The sequence below is a fragment of the Bidens hawaiensis genome, unplaced genomic scaffold (assembly GCF_021521415.1).
Source record: "Bidens hawaiensis isolate Kalapana, Puna unplaced genomic scaffold, B.hawaiensis_p1.1 tig00009343_1, whole genome shotgun sequence".
Lineage (NCBI taxonomy): Eukaryota > Viridiplantae > Streptophyta > Magnoliopsida > Asterales > Asteraceae > Bidens > Bidens hawaiensis.
The window spans coordinates 431165-454454 of record NW_027491689.1 but is presented as its reverse complement, the minus strand read 5'-3'; the positions used below and the strand labels follow the sequence as shown (position 1 = coordinate 454454).

General features: G+C 34.4%; 3 protein-coding genes and 1 non-coding gene across 4 annotated transcripts in view; 1 reads left to right on the top strand and 3 right to left on the bottom strand.

Annotated features, from left to right (window-relative positions):
- LOC143532048 (agamous-like MADS-box protein FUL-L) overlaps positions 1–9446 on the bottom strand; it is a 36282-nt gene extending 26836 nt beyond the window's left edge. The window contains exons 1-3 of the mRNA XM_077027202.1: positions 9262–9446; positions 7141–7219; positions 5611–5675 (exon numbers count right to left, since the gene is read on the bottom strand). Of these exons, the coding sequence (XP_076883317.1) occupies positions 5611–5675; positions 7141–7219; positions 9262–9446 (329 nt within the window). The remainder of the gene's footprint in view (positions 1–5610; positions 5676–7140; positions 7220–9261) is intronic.
- A 4027-nt stretch (positions 9447–13473) lies between these two features.
- Positions 13474–14370, bottom strand: LOC143532047 (MYB-like transcription factor EOBII). Its single transcript, XM_077027201.1, has 3 exons — positions 14153–14370; positions 13934–14063; positions 13474–13855 (listed from the first exon to the last, which is right to left on the bottom strand). The coding sequence occupies exons 1-3, from the start codon at positions 14289–14291 to the stop codon at positions 13486–13488; spliced, it is 639 nt and encodes a 212-aa protein (XP_076883316.1). The 5' UTR covers positions 14292–14370; the 3' UTR covers positions 13474–13485.
- Positions 14371–15633: 1263 nt separating this feature from the next.
- Positions 15634–15705, top strand: TRNAD-GUC (transfer RNA aspartic acid (anticodon GUC)). The gene has a single exon. It is a non-coding gene; the product is annotated as a tRNA-Asp (tRNA).
- Positions 15706–16272: 567 nt separating this feature from the next.
- LOC143532084 (cytochrome P450 85A1-like) lies at positions 16273–22776 on the bottom strand. Its single transcript, XM_077027233.1, has 9 exons — positions 22498–22776; positions 21281–21602; positions 20546–20695; positions 20208–20453; positions 19682–19768; positions 19471–19549; positions 16812–16918; positions 16589–16713; positions 16273–16493 (listed from the first exon to the last, which is right to left on the bottom strand). Exons 1-9 carry the CDS (start codon positions 22686–22688, stop codon positions 16400–16402), a joined length of 1401 nt encoding a protein of 466 aa, XP_076883348.1. The 5' UTR covers positions 22689–22776; the 3' UTR covers positions 16273–16399.
- Between the last annotated feature and the right edge of the window lie 514 nt (positions 22777–23290).

Below are 23290 nucleotides of genomic sequence, written 5' to 3'. Positions count from 1 at the left end.
AGATCCGGCGAAGATGGTTCTTCTGATAACCTGCAAAACAGACATCGTGAGCTCGTCACTGAGAAGGGGAGGGGGTACCTCCTTGTGACCACCCTCCGGCGTGAGAATCAGACTAGATTGCTCTTGAATATAAGTGTATATTAAGAGAATGACTAGAGCAGATATCAGGTAATATATCAAGATATGAGATATGAGATAAGATGATACCATTCCAAGGTGTTGGAGTATTTATGGCCGAAGGTAGGTTTCCAAGCAGGTACAGCCGGCTGAATAGTGTTCCTGTTCTGCCAACTGTGGGCTACGCACATGCCATGCTGGTGGTTGGTGGGTAGGCAGCGGCTAATAGTGACCAATTCGGCTGTGTACTATTCCTGTTCCACCAACTGCAGGCTATGCACGTCCTCCGACAGGTTGGTGAGTAGGCAGCAGCTAATAGTGACATACAGTACAAGAGCGTGCTGCTCGTCATACTGTTGTCAGTGAGCTGTCGTATCTTTGGTCAGATCTTTTGTCCATACCTCGTCAGGTACAGTACAAAAGATCCTCCAGTATCGTACGGACTGACTTATTTGGGCGGGAGTTTTACCGGCTTTGTGCGGGAGTGTTCCCGGCTTGCTCACTCCTTCTTCAGGTGACATTACTGAATTATTTAAGAGTTAAGTGCCTTGTGCGTGTAGCCTTGCTGCGCAGGTAGCCTTCCCTGATGGCTTGTATCCGCAGCTGCGGGAACAGGCGGAGTACTTCACCATTTGGAGGCTTTTCCTGCGGGAACAGCTTGCGTACTGCGCGTAAGGACGTCACGTCTCTGAGCATGGTGGGTCCTGAGGGCCCAGTTGGTTTCTGCGCAGACGTCCCTCTTCAAGGGGTTGCGAGTTTAGCCTTTGCGCAGACGTCCCTGTTGAAGGTGAGTCTTGCGGGTTCAACTGCGCAGACGTCCCTCTTTGAGGTGAATCTTGCGGGTCCAACTGGGTCCATAAATTTCGCGGCCCAGCAGAGCCCAGTTGGACCCACAAGACTCACCTCAAAGAGGGACGTCTGCGCAGTTGAACCCGCAAGACTCACCTTCAACAGGGACGTCTGCGCAAAGGCTAAACTCGCAACCCCTTGAAGAGGGACGTCTGCGCAGAAACCAATTGGGCCCGCAGGACCCACCATGCTCAGAGACGTGACGTCCTTACGCGCAGTACGCAAGCTGTTCCCGCAGGAAAAGCCTCCAAATGGTGAAGTACTCCGCCTGTTCCCGCAGCTGCGGATACAAGCCATCAGGGAAGGCTACCTGCGCAGCAAGGCTACACACACAAGGCACTTAACTCTTAAATAATTCAGTAATGTCACCTGAAGAAGGAGTGAGCAAGCCGGGAACACTCCCGCACAAAGCCGGGAAAACTCCCGCCCAAATAAGCCAGTCCGTACGATACTGGAGGATCTTTTGTACTGTACCTGACGAGGTATGGACAAAAGATCTGACCAAAGATACGACAGCTCACAGACAACAGTATGACGAGCAGCACGCTATTGTACTGTATGTCACTATTAGCCGCTGCCTACTCACCAACCTGTCGGAGGACGTGCATAGCCTGCAGTTGGTGGAACAGGAATAGTACACAGCCGCCCTGGTCACTATCAGCCGCTGCCTACCCACCAACCACCAGCATGGCATGTGCGTAGCCCACAGTTGGCAGAACAGGAACACTATTCAGCCGGCTGTACCTGCTTGGAAACCTACCTTCGGCTATAAATACTCCAACACCTTGGAATGGTATCATCTTATCTCATATCTCATATCTTGATATATTACCTGATATCTGCTCTAGTCATTCTCTTAATATACACTTATATTCAAGAGCAATCTAGTCTGATTTTCACGCCGGAGGGTGGTCACAAAGAGGTACCCCCCCTTCTCAGTGACGAGCTCACGGTGTCTGTTTTGCAGGTTATCAGAAAAACCATCTTCGCCGGATCTAACCCCTCGTGGGAAACATATATTTAACCCCCAGATTGTCCATAATCTGCCCGGGGTCGTTTAGTGTTTCTTCATCTATCTTTAAATTTTAGAAATTGATCTTATTCTTTTATCTATCTTCGTCTTTATTTTATTTTCAAAATTTTAGAAATTTTTACTATAATAAATCTTTAAACATAAAGAAATATATAGATAAAAGACAGAAAATGAAATATGCTATATAACTATTTAGAGATCAATTTAAATAAATGTGAGTTTTTAGATAAATAGAGATTTAAGTGAAAATGCTCTCACATACCTCTAAAATTTTTATGATTAACAAAAAATATATATAATCTCTAACATACTAAACATACAGATAACTAGCTAGTGATTATTATACGTCGGTTTGTGTATTTTAGACTAGAGTAATTACACTTCAAGGAATGAAGTATATTAATAACTAGTTTTTATCCCTCGTATTACGGGGGTTGTTTTATATTGTTTGTTCTAATATTTATTTATTTTTTGAATTTATATTTTTTTATTGTATGAAAGTTAATAATATACGTATGGTTTGATGATAAATTGTTTCACAAATAAATGAGATGTTATAACCCGGTTTAAAAGCTATGTGGTTTTGATGAGACTCAAAACCCGTTTATTTTTTTATTATAAAATTGGTTTTTAATTATAAATAATATTTATGAAAGTTAATAATATACTTATGGTTTGATAAGATTCAAGACCCGTTAATTTTTTTTATATTCAAATTGGTTTTTAAATTAAAATAATATATATATATATATATATATATATATCTTTTTTAAAACAAATAAGATATTAATTTTTATTAAATTCTATTTTATAGGATTTTTACATCAATAATTTGGTGAGAATAACTTTTAATTTAATGAGATGTTATAACCCGTTTAAGGAATATTTGGGTTTGGTAAGACTCATACACATGAATTCGGGTCAAATGCATGAGAAGCCTCTATTTAAAAATCAAGCAAATCTGGTGACTCCAAAAAAGGGGGGAGCGACCACATCGCGATACGTAGGATTTTTACGTCTTCGTTTATATATATTATATAGATAACAATTTCTTAACTTAAAAAAAACCTTAGAGTTTAATAATTACTCTAGTAATAACATAATTATTATAGTAGTGTACACGTTTCTTATGTTATAAACTATTTATATGTGATCCAAACCACCCATTATATAGCCTTTTATGCATTATATTATTTCATGAGATTACATATATCCATTATCTAAAATCATATTTCAATAAGGCTTTCTCGTGGAGTTATTTCTTCGTTTATAGCGTCAATCCCTAAGGTTAAAGATCCGATGAATTTGGTAGACTTTCGGCCAATTAGTTTAATAGGTTGCATTAATAAAGTTATTTCAAAGGTGTTGGTAAATCAGCTAAAGATGGTGATTGGGAAGTTAGTGTCGGTGGAGCAAACGACATTCTTGGCAAAAAGAAATATGCTCGACGGTCCTTTAATTTTGAACGAGTTAGTAGCGTGGTTGAAAAGGATGAAGAAATGTGGGATGATCTTTAAAGTGGATATAGAAAAAGCCTACGACTCGTTGAATTGGAATTTCCTTTTCTCTATATTAGAGAAAATGAATTTTCCAAGTAAGTGGAGGGGTTGGATAAGGACTATCTTGGAGGGTGGGAGGGCTTCTGTTCTTGTGAATGGGTCGCCGACTCCAGAATTCGATTGCTCGAGAGGTCTTCGCCAAGGAGATCCGTTATCGCCATTTCTTTTTGTAATTGCTATGGAGGCGCTAACCGGGATAATGAAAAGGGCTAGTAATGTGGGGTTATATAATGGTTTGACTTGCGGGTCCAGGGGTCCGAAGGTAACACACTTCCTATACGCGGATGATGTGCTCTTCGTAGGTGGTTGGGAAAAGGAGAATGTGTTGAATTTAAGACGGATACTTCGGTGCTTTTTTCTAGCCTCTGGTTTGAAAATAAATTTGTCTAAAAGTAGGCTTTATGGTGTAAAGGTAGACGAGCCGGATCGAATAGAAATGGCTAGCTTGTTGGGGTGTGGAACCGGTTCATTCTCGTTTAAATATCTCGGATTACAAGTGGGAGGAAATATGAGTTTGGTGGGTTCATGGGACCCGATAGTGGAGTTGTTTAGAAAACGGTTATCTATTTGGAAAGCTAAAAAATTATCCATCGGTGGTAGGGTGACGGTAATAAAGGCGGTTCTAAATTCGCTTCCGACACACTATTTTTTGTTATATAAAGCACCAGAGGGGGTGATCGAGAAGTTGGAGAGAATTCGTAGAGTTTTCTTTTGGGGCGGCTCGGAAGAGGACGCCAAAATTAATTGGGTGGCATGGGAGAAAGTCATTGCTCCCATGAACAAAGGAGGTCTCGGCATTGGGTCACTACGGGAGATGAATCTCGATTTGCTTGCAAAATGGTGGTGGAGATTTAAGAACGAAAAAGATGGACTTTGGAGGAATATTATTTGGGCTATTCATCATTCGGAGAGATCTTGGCCATTTATACCGGCTAAGGTGTTGATCCCGGGCCCGTGGAAGTACATTGTTAAAATAGATCACGAAATTGAGGCTCTTGGTATTGAGTTGAGCACGATGATTAGGAAGGAGGTAAAGGATGGTGAAAATACTTTTTTTTGGCTTGATTGTTGGTGCGGGGGTATCGCGTTTTATGTACGGTTCCCTCTCTTGTTCGAGCTTGAAACACATAAGGGGTGCAAAGTCTCAGAGAGGATAATGATGTATAGGGGGGAGAGATATGTGGGCAATGGTCTTGTAATCGGCAGCCATATTGGGAGGAGGAGGTGGGGGAATTAAGAAATATGTTGTTGCTTTGCCAACATGTTAGGTTGGTAGGAGGTGATGATCATTTGGTGTGGGGTTTGGAGGAGGGTTGTGACTTTTCGGTTAGGAGCTTGAAAGTTGGTCTTGAGGCTAGCTTAGAAATGGAGAGTAGTTATGTGATGGAATGGAATAACTTTGTCCCCAAAAAAGTCGGTATCCATGCATGGAGAGTTGAGATGGAGAGAATTCCAGTGCTTTTTTCTTTGGCCAAGAGGGGTATACCGGTACCATCGGTGGTATGTCCAGTTTGCGAAGTAGAGGTGGAGTCGGCGGAACATGTGACGATTTCTTGCTATTTCGCACAATTGGTTTGGAGTGTCATAGAAACATGGTGCAAGGTTCCTCCCATTTACGCGTTCTCCGTTAAAGATGTGTTGGAACTACATAGACATTCTTCACTATCTAGTCGAAAGGCGAAGGTGTTTCACGTGGTATGTCTACTACGATTTGGTGTTTATGGAGGGCGAGGAATGCGGTGATGTTCGAGCCGAAGCCGGTTAACTTAGTTAATATCATTGGTGAAATAAAGGCTCTAAGTTATTTGTGGGTGAGAAATAGGGGAAAAATCCCCACGCTGACTTGGGAAAGGTGGTGCGGGTTTATGTTTAATATGTAAAAGGTGTGTTTTTGAGGTGTTTTTTGTATTTGTTTTAGGTGCTCTGTTACGAGTACCTTGCTTGTAACATCTTTTTTTCTAGTTATAAAATTTGCTTTCGTTGACCGTTCAAAAAAAAATTAAGTATTTGAATCCATAATGAAATGAGTTAAAAAATGATATACTTATGTACCTTATGTTCTTTTCTAGCACATCAATCTTTGTCCTCAGCTTGGAGGACTCAAGTGTCCAGCTTCCCTGCTCACAAAACCCAAAAATCAAGACCAATAAAAACAAACTTGCCACCTTTACAAACAGTAGTCAACAGCCATAATTAAAGATTAAAGAGATGCAATATTTTCTTTAGGTTTCTTTATGACAAGCCTCAAGTCTTGAACATACGACTTTTAAAGATATATACAGTAGTTGGCTTTCTAAACTACCGGTGTGCATGTAATAAAAATCAGACCAGAAAAAACTGAACTAAAACATAAATCGACTATTTAATTTTATGCTTTTGTAAGAACCAAACCTAAGGTTCGGTTTTAGTTTTGCATTTAATAAAAATCAAAAAACCGAACCGAATTTATAAACTTTCTTTTTTTTATCATTTACCTTTTATTCTAAGTAGTTTATAACAACTTAGTAGATATGTTACTTAGATATTTTAGCATAATATATAATAATTAACTAGTTAATAATTATCAAAATGATTTATGTCTAAACTCATTATTTTTGGTCAACTTTTTTGTTCGACTCAAAGTGTTTTTAGCTCAAATAGCAAAACAAAAAAACCTAAACCGGTTTTAAAAATCTAAAAAACCAAAGTTTCCATTTTTTAGTTCTGTTTTAGTCCAAACCCAAACCAAATTGAACCTTGCATATCCTGATATCCATATTCTAGAATCTAGATAGTCACATTCCAATGTCATATATATCCAAGTAGAAAGAAAATAATGCTTGTAAATTTGGAATATATTGTCCAAAAATCAGTTAGTAATCTAGTATAGGTACTTTTTGACATTTGAAAATGAAAAGATAGTTCAAAAAAATGTTATTGGATTTAAATACAATAAATACTCTCAACTTTACTCGTCGGCCGAAAACACTCTTAACTAACAAAATGCTTAGCACAACTCCCAGCTTTTGCCTTATTTTCTTTTCGCACTTCCAATCAAAAGTGAAACTTAGTTTCTTTTTTCTGTCGGTGTAGCATTTTTTGAAATGACTCGGGAGTACCAAAAAATAAGAAGAAAATTGAGAGTGGGAGTAAACATTTTATTAATTGGGGGTATCAGGGCCGTCTTCGATAATTTAAATACCTTGGCCGAACCAAAATAAAAAGGCCCGTAAGCCCTAACGAGTAACGAAATATATAAACTAATTTTTTCAAACGACGATTAACGTTAGTTATTTATTTAGGTTTTAAATTTGGTTTGGGCCAAATAGATCAAATGGATTATGGATAAAAAAAGGTTTTTGGTCCAATATATTTAATATGATTAAGATCCATACCTATTACATATATATTTTTTAAATATAAATAACATTTTTGGCCCTCAAAATATATGTGCCTCGGCCGGCCGCCCGGTTTGCCCTACCCAAGAGCCGGCCATGGGGGGTATTCCCGGCCAACAAGTAAAAGTTGAGAGTATTTAAATCCATTAACCCTTAAAAAAGTTAAATACATAAGTATAGGTTTTTGTAGTTTGTATATATATACCTGTGTTTCTGCTTCAGGTCCAGTAAGCAGCTTTTCAGCATAGGAGTATCGTTCATACCTTTCAAGAATTGCCTCCATACTGTTACAAACAAACAAATGTCACAGTTATTGTCTAAAGGATTACACATTAAAGTTTGTATTTCTTAAAAAAAATTAAAAGTGCTACTTAATTAGTTACGAAAATATGCAGTGATACTCCCTGTATTTTAATACTTTTTTGTTGATATTTAATATATAGTTGATGTCTATAAATCAACAAAAAAATTTAGAACAAAATTACAAATAATTTATATCAACAACATAATATCAAGAAAGACTTAACAATATTAGAAATATTTCACTTTTTATTTGTAAGTTAAAACTAAATTTTTTTTTTGGCCAAATGCAACATTTATTTTTAAAAAACATGAAGTTGCATTAGACCTAATGCAACATTTTTATTACATAATGCAACTGTTTTCTTTTAAATGCTACATTTTCCAAGATGTAACTCTTTGGAAAGAGCCGCATTAGGTAACAAAAACGTTATTATGTCTAATGCAACTGTTTTTGTAAAATAAAGGTAGCGTTAGGTAAATTTTTAGTAGTTAAATGGTTATTTTGGTGGGTATGTTTATTTTCTTTTGTGTGTTGTGACGATACGACGACTCAGCATATCACTTGCTTGTCGTGTGCGGTTTGGTGCAGGATTAAGATTCTTGGGGTTATTATTAAATCATGTGTGTATGTTTAAGTTTTAACAGTTTGGTGGGTATGTTTAAGTTTTAATAGTTTGATTTTTGTGAAAGACGAGAAACGATCTTATCATTAACCAAATTCCGGCCCGACCCTCTCTAGGATCATAGAAGTGTCTAAGATTCTTGGGGTTTTCTATTGTGGATCCGGAATCGTGGGGAGCTAGTTTCACCTGACTGGGAAGACAGGGAAAGATTTAACCTCCTGTTTGTTACTTTGGTTTTCCGGTGGTGTATCCTGTTTGTTTATTTTTTGGTACTTTTGGGTATTCTATATTGAGTTCTGAATACATATTTTGTTGGTCGTTCAAAAAAATACGTATCTTATTTGCAAATTTTGAAAAACTCATGAAAAGTAAAAGTTATTTTTTAGGCAGATCGACCATAACGTGTCGAAAACGACCTCTTAAGTCATAGTTTTTATATAGCTTTTATTAAAAAAAAACTTTTTAAAATATAAAAGAAAATTAAGCTCGATCTAACAAAATCTTGAAAATGTATTAACTACTCTTTTTCATCTACCTTAACTCTAGTGGGATAGTGTTTTGACTAGCCAGTAACTTGTTTGTGAGTACTAGGTTCTTTGATGCATGCGTACGGAAAAATTCAGCTTTTGTACAGCATTTATATATATCGTTACACACACATGATTTAATAATAACAAGAAAATCTCTCTACTGGTTCAAAACATTCAACATTATACAAGTTTTACAGCTAATGCTATTAAATGTAACTTTTATCATTAGATTTATTATTCATATTAAGATATGAGTTAGATTTCTATATATCTTAAATATTAACAAAAGTTTATCGTTAGTTGGTTAAGTTTATTATTATTAAACCTTTCAATAAAATCTAACATCTAGTTTCAAGTTATCTAAGACACCAAAACTAACTTCTTTTGATTTTTTATCACTATAACTTGATTAAAAAAGAGATACTATTTTAAGGTTTGCTCATAAAAGATGAAAATTTAAAATGTTGTTGAAATCATCCACATCTCTTATAAAATATAAAGACTAATTTGGTTGTACAATGCTACTAGTTTTGTAGTATTAGATCTTGTTAGTGATGCTTTTCATGTCAATACTGATGGTACCTTCATAAGAAATCAGGTACATATGGAAAGAAAACACCCCCAAAAACAAGATTGATGGAACACAAAGTTGGACTTTAAAATAGATAAGATTTGAAGCATGCAAAAGAAAGATTTTAAAAAAGCAAATTTATAAACTTGTGTTGTACTTAAAAAACCACACAAACATACATAGTTACATACCCTAAAGTAAGTGATATTGAGGTGAGGTTTCTGACTTTGAGTAAAATTGTTTTTATAAGTAGTAAACAAACAAGAATCAAAAAAGTTTTATAAAATAAAAGATGTGACCTTGAGTGAGTGGAGTACTCAAAGAGTTTGCCTTTAGTAGAGAAAACAATAAGAGCAACATCAGCTTCACATAACACAGAGATCTCATGAGCTTTCTTTAACAAGCCTGTTCTTCTCTTGGAAAATGTCACTTGTCTACTTATCTTGTTCTCAATCCTCTTCAACTGCACCCGACCTCTCCCCATCTTATTATTATTATTCAAAACCCTAAAACCAAGAACAAGAAGATCATATAGTGTCATGGTAATACTAATATACACACACACACACACATAGGATGAGAACACTTAAATTATTTAAGAATCTGAAGAAACTCTTGAAAACTAACGTTTTTATAAAAAAATTTGTATGTTAATTTTATCTGAGTGTAGTTTTATCACTTTTAATATCAATAATTACGATTACAATTTTGAAAATTAAGTTTTTATACACATATATGTTTTTTACACACACATATATATATATGTATGTATGTATGTATGTAAATTGATATAACCCTAAAAGAATAAACAAGATTTGATAATTTGTTGACTCACACTCACACTTACCTTTATGGGGTCTCTTGTTCTTGATCCATTAACTAGTAGTTGTTGTTTTGTTCTTGGTTTAGTTTTATAGAAAACCCTAAAGAGAAAGAACAAGAATAGAAGAAGAGCAGAAGAATGTTTTAGTTTCTATTTTGGTGTATATCCATAATTTGATCAAGAAATCTGTTGTGTTTGGAAGAAGATTGCATAATTTGGGTGAGAGATAAAGTAGACAGTATGGTTGGTATACTATCTTCAAAAACGTTTGATGACCTTAGAACCAGAGTGGTTTTGAAATGATGAAGAGTGCATAATAAATAGAGAGAGAGAGAGTGGAGTGTGTGGTCACTATGCAATCTTACAAAACAAGGTTTGGTAATCTTAAAACTAGAGTGGTTTTCTAAGGATGTGTTGTCAAGTTGTGATTGGTTTTTTGTTTTCTTGCCATTGTTGTCTGCCTTTGGGGCACATGTATTTAGGTTCTTTCATTTGGGTATTCTGATTTTTAAGGATAGGTTTCAATAACTTACATAGATTATGTAAATTATTATATTGATTTATAAAATACATGTGCTTACTTTTACTAAAATCTAAGGTGTTGTCTTGGTGTTTGGTTTCCTTTTTTATTATAATCTGGTACTTGTGAATTGTTTGCCGGGTGTTTTATTATTTGGTTGGCTAGCTTCTTGCTATTCTTTGTTTTTCAATATAATTGGTTGTTCAAAAAAAAGTCTAAGGTGTTTTAATAAATGTTACAAACATCTTACTACTAGTGGTCACCAATTTAACATTTCACTAAATGCTATCGATCACTCATTTTAAACGTTTTATTAAACGGGTAGTGATCTCCCATTTTAAACTTTTCAGTAGAAAGGTGATTGTGAGATTTTTCTTCCCATTAACTTGGATAGTGTTCAATGTTATAGCTATATATCTTCAAATCATAGTAGAATTCTACTTTCATTAAGTATGAGTGAATGGAAAGTTGTCATGTGCTCTTTTTTGCTCTCTTGTATTTCAAAGACTAGGTTAGTTTAATATAATCACTAAAATATATGAAAAGTATTTTGATTTTTAATGTGTACGTGACATATAGTTCAAAGTAAAAATATAAAATTTAAAACTCATGACACTAATAACTAACGTTAAGTCAAAGCACACAATCAAAACATTGTTTACTGTTTACTTATTCGGGTAGATTCGGTTAGTGATATGGCTTTTGAGTTGGGTTGCAACCCGACACAACTACTGCTTACTTATTCAGGTCTAATGGTGGTGGCTAATATGAACCATATAGCAAATTGGTTTAATTATGTGGACCTTACTGGGGTGTTCCCTCTTGTTGGGCTTAGTGACACCGGGTTTGTTGCTAGGCAAGCCGTGCTAAAGGCAGAAACAGGAAAAATTGCTAATAATGAGAATGCGTGTGTGGAGAATCAACACGCCTTCATTCCTTTAGCTTTTGATACATTTGGGTCTCTTGCCTCCGATGTTGCTACGTTTCTGAAAAGAGTTCAGTGTGTCGTGCACAGTAACTCAACGACGCCGAAGAACGATAATTTTGTTTTCAATATGATCGGTTTGCCATTCAAAAGGGGGTGGCGACGCAGCTTGTTGCTCGCTTACCTAACTTTTTATTGTAATTGAATCCTTTTATTTGAAATGAAATTTTAATGAATAACAAAGGAAAAACACTTGTTTGACTTTATGAAAATCCTCTATTTGTAGTGTTCCACAAGTTGCAAGCTTGGTTATTCACGGTTCTAATAGAACTTGGCCGATCTTGCAGTGTACGTTCCACAAATTGTGGAACTCTATAGCTAAATTGGAGAATCACCTGGATATCCGTTTTCGTATCAATTCGGGGTTACTCATGGAACCATTGAAAGAGGTTTTTCCAAATTAATTTAATAATGTTTTTTAAAAAGAATTATGTAGTTGCATAATGTCATGATACTCTCAACAATAAGAAATGTCGTGAACACAAATTAACCAACCATTTTAAACTTTTACACATCATTCGTATAAACATGCACACATAATTAACATCAAGGCAAAACATGTATACTCCCAACATTAATGTATAAAAGTTTAACACTATGGCTTTAATCACGATCGTATAAAACGCATGATCCAAACATTATATAAAAGTCTAAAAACTATATATTGTCAAAAAGAACATTTAAAACTCATGACATAAAAAATAAATCATTAAACTTTTTATGTTATGTTATTTATTAATAAAGTTGACCTAATGCAACTCGTCTTCTGGTTAAATGACATGAAAGTGATGGTTAAGACTTCGGATCCTTGAGGTATTAGGATCGTAACCGGACTCAAGAAGTTTTCCTAATTCTTATTTCCTGCACTTGTGGGTTTCCTCCATGAAGATGTTTTTATGTGAGTCAGACCTAAAACGTCAAAAACAGTATGAGCGGTTGACTTGCATCTCATCTCAGGTAGACTCACTCGGATATCATGGATAGTTCCAAACGATGTTAGAAAAAATATTAAAGTTGACCGATGATAATAATATTGAAGATTGTCACCTCTAATAACTCATGTGAAGTTATAGTCATTAATTTAATTGACTTCAATTATAAACTTAACTATAAAGCCTAGTTTTCAACTTTATTTTATACCATAAGGAGGACCATAAACACAATTTAACTAGTCATTTTAAGTTTTTATAGGCCATTCGCATAAATGGGCACACATAACTTACATTAAGTCAAAGCACATAAATCAAACATTATATAATTAGTATAATAGTAACACAATAAACACTTATATTGATATAACTTTTTATGTTATGTTATTTATTAATAAGTTGGAAAAAGGAATGGTTTCAAATAAAATGGGTGTAGGTGTACCCTTTCCTCACCTAAAGATAAAGACTTCGTATTACGAAATTTGTAAGTATAGATGATTTATAGAAAATTAAAGTGTTTCAGTGTAATTTGTACTTTAGTTCAAACTGTAAAGTAATAATAATTATTTTGTATTACTTTAGTTATTTATACGTTAAATACATGAACAACGTTGTTTTCTCTTCATGAGATTTATAAGCATGCATGAAACATAAGCAAATAAAAACTTATAATTCTACGATTTAATCTTAGTAGTTGTAATTGTATCAATTACAATTTTTAGATTAAGGCATATGCACTTTTACAACTCTCTAATACCTTTGAGATAAATAATTTATCTAAGTTAACGTTAGAGACCATGTCCCAAAATAATATGCAATGTTAATACTATATAAAGGTGTGTAATGCTAAAAGTATATAAGGGTGTGATTATGTGCAAATAAGAAATGCTAGAACACATATATAAAAAGGAAATAAACAATACAAAAGGCAAACAAATGCTTAACCTTTAGGCTTTAAAGTTTAACCCCAATCAACAAATAAAACTTCACATTTCAAAAGAACACTATAAAAACAGAAAAGATAAATAAATAAAAAATAATCAACCCAAATATTTCTCCTAAATATATATATTTTTTTCTTTTTCATGAGAACCGTTACCAGTAAACTCAAAGAACCCGTCAGTCATCACATGACACGACGTTTAGGATCATAGGTTTAGGCTACGTTGCTCGGATAATGTTGCATTATGAATGTCCTACAAGCAACTCATATTAATGTCCAATTCTTGATATATTGTTTTCTAAAAACTCAAACTTATGAACTACTTATTGTTCCATCACACGTTGGTTTGGATGGCCATTGTCCAGATTCGACAAAAACTCGCTCCAAAAGCCGTCTTCCAACACAACATCCCACCATGATTGAACATCTTGAGCCACCAAACACTGGTTATGTTGTTGATGTTGCTGCTGATCATTGCTTGTGCTTGAACTTTTGACACCAACAACATCATCATCTATTTTGCCTATGTTGTTATCTTCCTGTTGATAATATTGACCGCGCCTAAATGCAGCTTCGAGTTTTTGTTTTTTATGGTTTTGTGATGGTGTTCCTTTCTTCTTAAAGTTGGTTCTCCAGTAGTTTTTTATCTCATTATCGGTTCTCCCTGGCAAGTATCTAGCTATGGTAGACCATCTGTACAAATTAAACAGTTATTATAAAAACCGATAAAATTTATACAAGCACGCATGAGCATAAAGAGAGATGAATTACTTGTTTCCCCATAAAGCATGAAGTTCAATAATCATGCCTTCTTCTTGAGGTGTTAATTGACCTTTCTTAAGACCCGGTCTTAGATAATTCACCCACCTTAATCTACAACTCTTCCCGCTTCTTTTTAACCCTGAAAATAAATACAACTCATCATATTATTGGTTCTGAAACAAATATTCCTGTATATATAACCATTAGTCCGTTAGTTGTTAGTTCTACCTGAGCAACTAGCTACCGAACTCCATCTTCCTTCTCCATGCATTCTAACATATTCAATAAGCAAATCATCCTCTTCGCGTGTCCAAGGTCCCTTCCTCCATTCTTGATCTAGTATTCTCCAACCCATCATTCCCGCCATTTTCTTTAGTTTCTTTTAGTATTCACTCGTGTTTTTTTATCTACAAAAGTTGTACAGCACAAACTACACGTAAAACCTAATCAACAATCAATTTTTTGATATGGTGATCACACTTTCACAATATCATGCTCCAAATCTACAAGTAAACCTTTTTGTTTCAAATCTTGATATGCAATCTTACACCTTTATAAAGATATTTATCAAAACAACCAATCGCGTGCTCACAAGTGTCACGAACTAGTAACTAGTTTATTAGATTAGATCATAATTCTTCATGAGCTAGGCTTAACTCATGTTTACATTAACAAGAACACTCCAAAAGAAAGCACTAACATAAAACAATTCAAACAAAACAACTTGTGCCCAATAATAGTAAAACATATGTCATATAGTAATCTACTAATCTATGTGACCGATATGTTTCATGCTGTTTCGGGTAACTTAACATTAGAATATGTTAAAGGCGATACGTGGCTAGTGGACAGTGTGTGGTTGTTCGATTATAAGTGTTGTTTAATGTGTTGATATGCCTATTTAGGCACTTATGATCAACACTAAGCCATTAACTAATAAAAAGTTTTTGGATGTTGACATGCCAATGCCATTATAATATTATAATATTTTGATCAATATTTAATTCTAAGAAAGAAGGTGAAGTGAATTTGGTAATGTTTTTGACACTTAGTTCCCCTTCAAACTTGAACTGTCTTTAATTAGAAAAGTTGGTAGTAACTGTTTGTAACAAATATCATGGTATCAAAAGGCCTTCTAGAAGTTATTATTAGAAATATCATGGTATCAACTATCAAGCCATTTGGCATGGCATTGCGAGTTGGTGTAAGGTGCCAGCGTTTTACCTGAGACGGTTTTTAATGTGGTTTGTATAATTGTGATGTGGTGCCTTTGGAAGACAAGAAATGGGGTGATTCTGAAACCGGCTCTGATTAGTAACGTTTTGGGTGAAATGAAAGCTTTGAGTTATCTGTAGATTTGTAATATGTACAAAAATTTGGGTGTCACGTGGGAAAGTTGGAGAACCTTTGATTTTGTTGGGTTGTAGGTGGTTTTGGGTGGGTTTTATGTTCTTGTTTCGTTTGGTGGTGTTGTTCTTATGTATGTTTAGCGACTAGCTAGTTCGACATATCTTGTATAATAGTTTTTTGTTTGGTCTTTCAAAAGAAAATAATTATTATCACTACTATATAATAAAAGTGATAAGTAAATGTTAGTTGTTCATGGGGTTTACAGAAATTAATAAAAAAAATGTAACATTAATCATTATCCAATTAGCATATGTTAACAAAACAAGATTCTTTATATTTCAATTTATAATGAAACAAGTGTCGTTGTAGTATAGTGGTAAGTATTCCCGCCTGTCACGCGGGTGACCCGGGTTCGATCCCCGGCAACGGCGTTATAATTTTTGCGGTATTAATTTTTAATGGGCTTTAGTGCCCTGGAATCTGGATGCCTATAGCTTTTATGGGCCGAATGTTGGGCGTTATAACTTTCTGTAAACTTCTGTTTTTATAAAGGGCTTTAGTGGCCTATAGCTTTATGGGCTAAATGTTTGTACATATCAAGATTTTATAACTAAACTAACTATGTTGATAATATATTTCTATTAAATAAGTTGGAGTTTAATAAATTTATGTAAAATCGTTTTTCACATGTTACATAATTTGTTACTTAATAAACTCAATTAGTAAACATACAATTTAATTAACTCGAGTTCATTTTGATCATCTTTTTTTTATTCAAAAACAAAACAAGACTATATTTAGAATAACTTGTTTTGAACCAGCAGTTTTATGAGTTTATCATAACCGCTCAATAGAACGAATAATTATCTCTTCTCATTCAAATGTCTTAAATATAAACAAATAACTCTGAAATAAGATAAATTTATAAATAATGGAATACAAATTTCAATAAACAAACATATATGACATAAATTTGCAAAAATTAATAATGACATTATTAATAAGTAAAAGAAAAAACCCTACTTTGTTAGAAAAATGATTTTGTACAATCTCTAGCAATGTGTCAAAATCTACTACTATCAATCATTTGTACATGTACACTCTTGGATTTTATTATTATTATATTTATGCACATAAATCCGAAACCTTAATATGTAACCCATTTGGTGCTTCAACTCTTGGGAATTTCATTAGCTTGTCTCCTCCAACCTCTTCCCACCTATATATTTTTTATTCAAATCCAAATTATTCATTTAACACTTCTAATTTTAAAATAATAAATAAATAATATCATTATTTAAAAACGCTAAGTACCTGTATTTAGTTACAAAGTAGTGAAGGAAAGTCGATATTTCTGCAATGCCGAGTTCTTTTCCCGGGCATTGTCTCGTCCCACCTCCAAATATAAAGAAATTGTTTTGTGTCTCCAAGCTTCGATCCTATAATTTACGAAGAATACACACAGTTAGTATTTTGTGGTTCTCGCAGTTCTATAATAACAAGTGTGCCTTTATAAATAAGTAAAAGGGAAACCTACCAGCCATCTCCATGGGTTGAAGGTATATGGATCCGGGTATAAACACGGATCATAGTTTATTTCTCTTGTATATACATATATCCTCCATCCTTCTGGAATCACAAATCCTAAAAAAAGATACAACACGAATTCTTAAAACCAAACAAAACGACGCAAGTTATTTTCAAACGATTTTTAAATCACGAGTACTAAAAAACGCCCATTCGGGTGCTATTAAGAGAATATTGTTTTGGGTTTCTTATAAACTTTATGAAATAGTTTTGGTGTGATGGTTAGAAAATAAACAACATTAAGATTATAATTATTGAATTAAAAAATAATAATAGAGGGGTCATGGTCTCAAGTAATCCAAGCTCGAAGAGTACTACACCATGTGGATTATGATGTGTGGTAGGGTCCATGGTTAGATGATGACACCATTTACAGCCCAAAGACCCCTTAAAAAAAGCTTCAAATCAATCTCAATTTATATATTTTATCTTATTTTGTGCTTTTCAATTATATTCCATTTCTTAAAAGAATATAATATATTATTTTATATTTTCTTCAAATACATAATTTTTATAGCTTATTATTTTTTATAAACTTAAAAATTACTAAACTTTTATTCATCAAAGATATAACTGGATTTATTAACAGTTATTAACAGTCTTGAGTAGACAGTTAGCCAATCATCTTTTCTAATAACCAAACTCTTTATAATCAAAATGATAACTTACAAGTTTGGTATTTACATGTAAGGCTGAGGGGTGTGGAGCGCTAGAGGGGGCGCGTGAGCCCATCCGCTCGCGCCCCGGGGCGCGAGCACCACACCACCGAGGCGCGAGAGGGGCGCGAGAGGGGCGCGAGCGCGGAAAAAGAGGCAGGCGCAAAGCCAGTAGCGGCTGGGAATGGGCGTAAAGTGGGCTTCGGAATGCGTGCATGACCGTTGGGGCTTTATAAATTGAGCCGTTGGCTCTTTAAGTTTATTAAAAAAAAAAAAATTTTCTCTATATAAACCAATATCAACCCAATATCACATACCACACCCAAAATCACATAAAATACTTACCACAACCTCAAAAAACCCAAAATCACCCCATCTTCCAAACCTTTTTTTAAAAACATGGCTGGAAATTGGTACCCAAACCTAGATTCAGATTACAGTTACGACGATTTATGGTCGGCACCGGACCAACCGATGTTTTATTCGGGGTCGCAACAATCATCCGGCTTTCAACCATCCAACATACAACCGTCTCCTAACTTTGTTGTTCCGGAGACACAAGAACCAGAAGGTGAAGCTGCGGGACAAAGAAGACGCGTCCACCGGAAAAAACAAGTTGCAACGGACGGGTCGGGTTCGGCTTCGACTGGAAGGACGAAACGGAAAACCACTCCGTGGTCATCGGATGAGAAGGAAGCCCTGTGTCGGGCTTGGATAGTCATTTCTGAGGATCGGCGTTGCGGTAATTGTTTTAACGTTTTTAAAAATGATTTTAAAAAAAAGTTAAATAAAAAAGTTAAATGACTTACAAATTTATTTATGCTTTTTGCAGCGGACTACCAAAAGAGCAAGGTCTTTTGGACAAAGGTTAGGGAGACGTTCTATTCGCTCGTTGGGAGTACAGAGCGGAACGCCGATATGATTTCGGGTCGGTGGACCGAAATCAGAAAATTTGTCGGCTTGTTTACTAATCTGTTCAACAGGAACGCCGGTCGTATGAGACCAAGTGGCAGTGACGATTTGGCGGTTTATAATTTCAGTGTCGAAGAGTGGAAGCAGGAGTGCCTGCGGAGGTATGGGACGGTGAAGACGTGGGACGGTGTAAAGGTGTGGGAGAGGTTGAGAAGGTGTTCTAAGTGGGTTGAGCTGGTGGCGCCGGACCTTGATGCGGAAGTAGGGCCGAAACGGACTAAAACTAGTTCGTCTGGAGCGTATAGCACTTCCGCCGGGTCTGATTGCCGGGTTGGATTCGACCTAAACGTTGCGGGGGAGGAAACGTCTTCACCGCCGAGGAGGCGGCCATTGGGAAGGGACGCCAGGGGGAAAAAACCGGCTGAGGGGGAAGCCGTAAACATCAACGATCTTGTTGAATCCCTCAATAAATTCAACAAAACCATGGAGGTGGTCTCTAATGACAAAAAGGAAAAAAAAAGAATGAGAGATTTGGACTTCCTTACAAAAGACTTCAGTAACCTAAATCCGGTCGACCAAATGCTGATGGAAAAACAAAAGGAACGTATCCGGAAGAGGTTGATCGAAGAAGACCAAGCCGAAGAATAAGAATAATGTTTTTTTTAGTACTTTAATTTTTTTTTTAGATATTAATGTGTTTTTTTAATTAATGTGTGTTTTTTTAAATAATTTATGAGTTTTTTTAATAATACGTTTTTTTAATACATTTATAAAAAAATAAAAAAAAAACCGCTCGCGCCCCCTCTCGCGCCCCTCCACACCATGTCCCGGGGCGCGAGCACCACAACCAACACCCATCTTATCAAGTTTCTCTCTCTGCCACACGTCACAATATTATTGGCTGGCGCCCCCACTCGCGCCCCCTCTCGCGCCCCCCACACCCCTCAGCCTAACTGAACTGAACTAGCTGATTTTTACATATATATATTTTTCAAATAATATAAAATAAAAATAAGAAAACAAATTTATAAAAACACTTACCATTGAGTTCCATTTCCTTGGTAGTTTTCCTCAAAACACCATTAACAATAGTTGCCAATCTGGAGGTTTCAAAGATCACCTGCAACCATCCAATATGAAAACTTAAATTAATAAATATTATTTAAAAATTCAATTAAACATTAAAACATTCTAAAATAATATCTACATAAATTCCCTAAATTTAATGAATTAATAAATAATCCAAACCTACCGCACGAGTGAACTTCATGGACTTGTAGTCATTCCAGTCAAGCGGGTCCTCTGCCATTTTTCTCTCTCTTATTCCTAAATGTTCCTTCTACAAAATTTATATAAAAAAATCAAAACTTTAATTAAAAAAATAACAAAAATAATAATTTTTTTTACCCAATTTCAAGAATCAAGATTATTAAAAAAACCTTTAAAAAAATCAAAACTTTAATACAAAAATTAATAACAATAATAATTTATAAGAAATATATTAAAAAAAATCAAAACTTTAATACAATTTTAATATAAAATATTCAAATAATCAAGATTATTAAAAATACTAATATTCAAAACTTTAATATAAAAATTAATAAATATAATATATTTTTTTCCCAATTTTAAGAATCAAGATTATTAAAATATACTAAAAAATCAAACTTTATTACACAAAAATTTAAAAAAAATTCAAGATAATCAAAAAATACTAAAAAATCAAAACTTACACAAAAATAAAAAAAATTCAAAATTATTAAAAAAAAAAAACTTACTCTAAGTTCTTCAAGAACTCTTGGATGATCATGCAAATACTTAACAGCCATCATTGAAGTAGTGGAAACTGTTTCATACCCAGAATACAAAATTGTAATTATTTGATCAATTGTCTCTTCATCACTCAACTTATATCTATTTTCCACACCACCCATCAAAGAACTCAACATATCTTCATATGTTTCTTGAGACTTTCTTCTTTCATTAATCAACTCACCCAACATTCTCACTACATTCTTTCTTGCCTGCAATAAAGTTTCAAACTTTAACCTTTAAAACCCTTTAAAGATTATTAAAAAAATTATTAAAAATGACAACTTTAATGCATATTTCAAACCTGTAAGCCTCTATGGTAATTTGTGTTTGGAAGGTTAATGGGAAGTGAAAGTGTTCCTAATACTAGTTTGAAGAATTCAGGCATGAACTCTTTGGATAGTGAGCATGATTCATCTCCAGATATTTGTTTGAGTGATGATAATAGTGCCATCTGTGATAATAATTTGTAAAAGATTTAGAAACAGAGTAAAACAGAGGATAACAGAGTAAAACAGAGTGTAATAATCAAGGGTGTGAAAAAATTGAAAAAACTTATCCAAAACCGAAAAAAACCGAAAAAACCGAAAAATTGAAAAAACTTATCCGAAACCGGAAAACTAATTTACGGTTTGGTTTTGGTTTTGTATGCAAAAAAACTGAAAAAAACTTAACCGAACTGAATTTTTAGGTTTTTATTTTAATAATAAATAAAAATTTAATAAATATGTAACTCAAATATTTTTAACCAAATGTATAATAATCAACTAACCAGTTAACAATTTAAAAAATTATTTATATTTATATTTATTATTTTAACCCAACTTTTTTTCTGCATAAAATTTTCAACTCAAATGACAAAAACTGGAAAAACCAAAACCGAAATGTTTCAAAAATTTTAAAACCGAAGTTTTGGTTTCTAGTTTGGTTTTAGCCTAAAACCATACTGAATCACACCAGCACACCCCTAATAATAATAATATAATAACAATAATATAAGAGTTGTACTTTATAGTACAATGAAATGATGCAAACATACCTCCTTGGTTTTCTCTTGGATGTCAATGATTTGATTAGTCCAGTTATCAAGATGGGATCTCATGAAAAGATCAATTTTGGGTAGAATTTGTTGTCTTATTATTGAAGGGCTAACAAGTGATAACAATGCACCTCTCATGTTTTTATGAGCAGGACCATGAACAGCTGCAATATTTGATTTTCCCAATATTTCAAGCATTGATTGAGGGTACCCTGGAAGGATACCTTTGCCTTCATTCATTAGTATGAATCTATTCAGTTCTGGGTCCATTGAAACAATTGTTGGACACCCCAATATGTGAGATTTGAACACACTTCCATACCTATGGTTTCAAAAAACACATAAAGGTTAAGTTTTTTTTTTTTAAGAAAATATTTAAATGGGAATGTTTGTAAAGTGTACTTGTGAGATGGGGTTGTGATAAAAATGAAGAAAAACTGAAAAAGGGTGTTTTTTTAGTGTCAAATCAAGAACCACATGTGAGTGAAGAAGTTGCTAAAGCAATTATTGTGAAATGATGCATTTTTGAGTTGGGGTTTCCAAGAAAATAAAAAAAAAGTGTATTTTTGAGATGGGTTTCTCAAGAAACCAAGAAAAAAAAGTAGTTTTTTTACATTTTCATCAAGAAACACAAGTGAAATTGTCAAATTACTTAAAAAGTAGCTTTTTTTTCTTGATTTCTTGATAAACCCATCTCAAAAATATTCTTATCCGTGTCTGGTTTATTTATTAAACAAACGAACATAAACAAACTTTTCATCAAATTACTGAAAACCAGACGTCTGGTTCGCTCATAGACTTACTAAGAAGGTCAAGAAAAAGTTTGCAACTTATAAAAAAAAATGTGCATTTTTGAGATGGGTTTCTCAAAAAACAAATAAAAAATGTAGCTTTTACATTTTCATCAAGAAGCACAAGTGAAATTGTCAAATTACTAAAAAAGTAACTTTTTTTCTTGATTTCTTAATAAACCCATCTCAAAAACATTTTTGTTCATGTCCAATTTGTTTATTAAATCGACGAACATAAAGGTTCGCTTAAAACAATTGGGAGAAGTTTAAGAAAAAAGTTGTCTTTATGTAACAGTATCATCAAGAACAAAGTGAAAAGACTAAAACACCCAAAGTCCCAAAGTGAGTAACTTGGTGAAGAAATCAAGAAAAAAGTTTTTTTTTTTTTAATATGATAAAATAAAATAAAAAAGTTATTATCAGCACCTTGCTCTCTGGTTTTTCATGAAACTGGGGCCTTGTTTGAGAAAATCAGTTGTCTCACCAAAAAGTGGCCAACCCATGGTACCAGGGGGTAAACCATTCTTTCTATACTTCATTTCATTCCATCTCAAAAGGAAAGTGCTCAATAAGCAAAGTCCTAAAACAACACCAACAATCACAACCAAAACAGCCATGGATGGATGAAGCTCTCTTTATTATCAACCTTGTTGTGTGTGTTTATTTATAAAGAGAGAGATAAGTAGAAGAGAGAAGTTGGCTCAGAGAGTTTGGTGATGAAGAATGTGTATATATAGGCCCTGGTGGGAAGGTGGGTGGGATGAATGGATGGATGGGGGAGGTGCCATGTGTTGAGGTAAAGGGGTGACTTTTACTGTCACAAAAAAGTAATTTTACTCCCTTGTTTAAGTTACCACTTACATTTGTTCTATGTTTCTGAAGAAACACTAAGTTACCCTGGCAGATTACGGATAATCTTAGGGTTAAGTAGATGTTTCCCACGAGGGTTAGGTCCGGCAAAGATGGTTATTCTTCTGATGACCTGCAAAACAGACACCGTGAGCTCGTCACTGAGAATGGGGGGGTACCTCCTTGTGACCACCCTCCGGCGTGAGAATCAGACCAGATTGCTCTGAATACAAGTGTATATTAAGATAAATAGCTAGAGCAGATAAGATATGTGATGGTATAAGATAGTATATGATACCGTTCCAAGGTGTTGGAGTATTTATAGCCGAAGGTAGGTTTCCAAGCAGGTACAGCCAGCTGTATAATATTC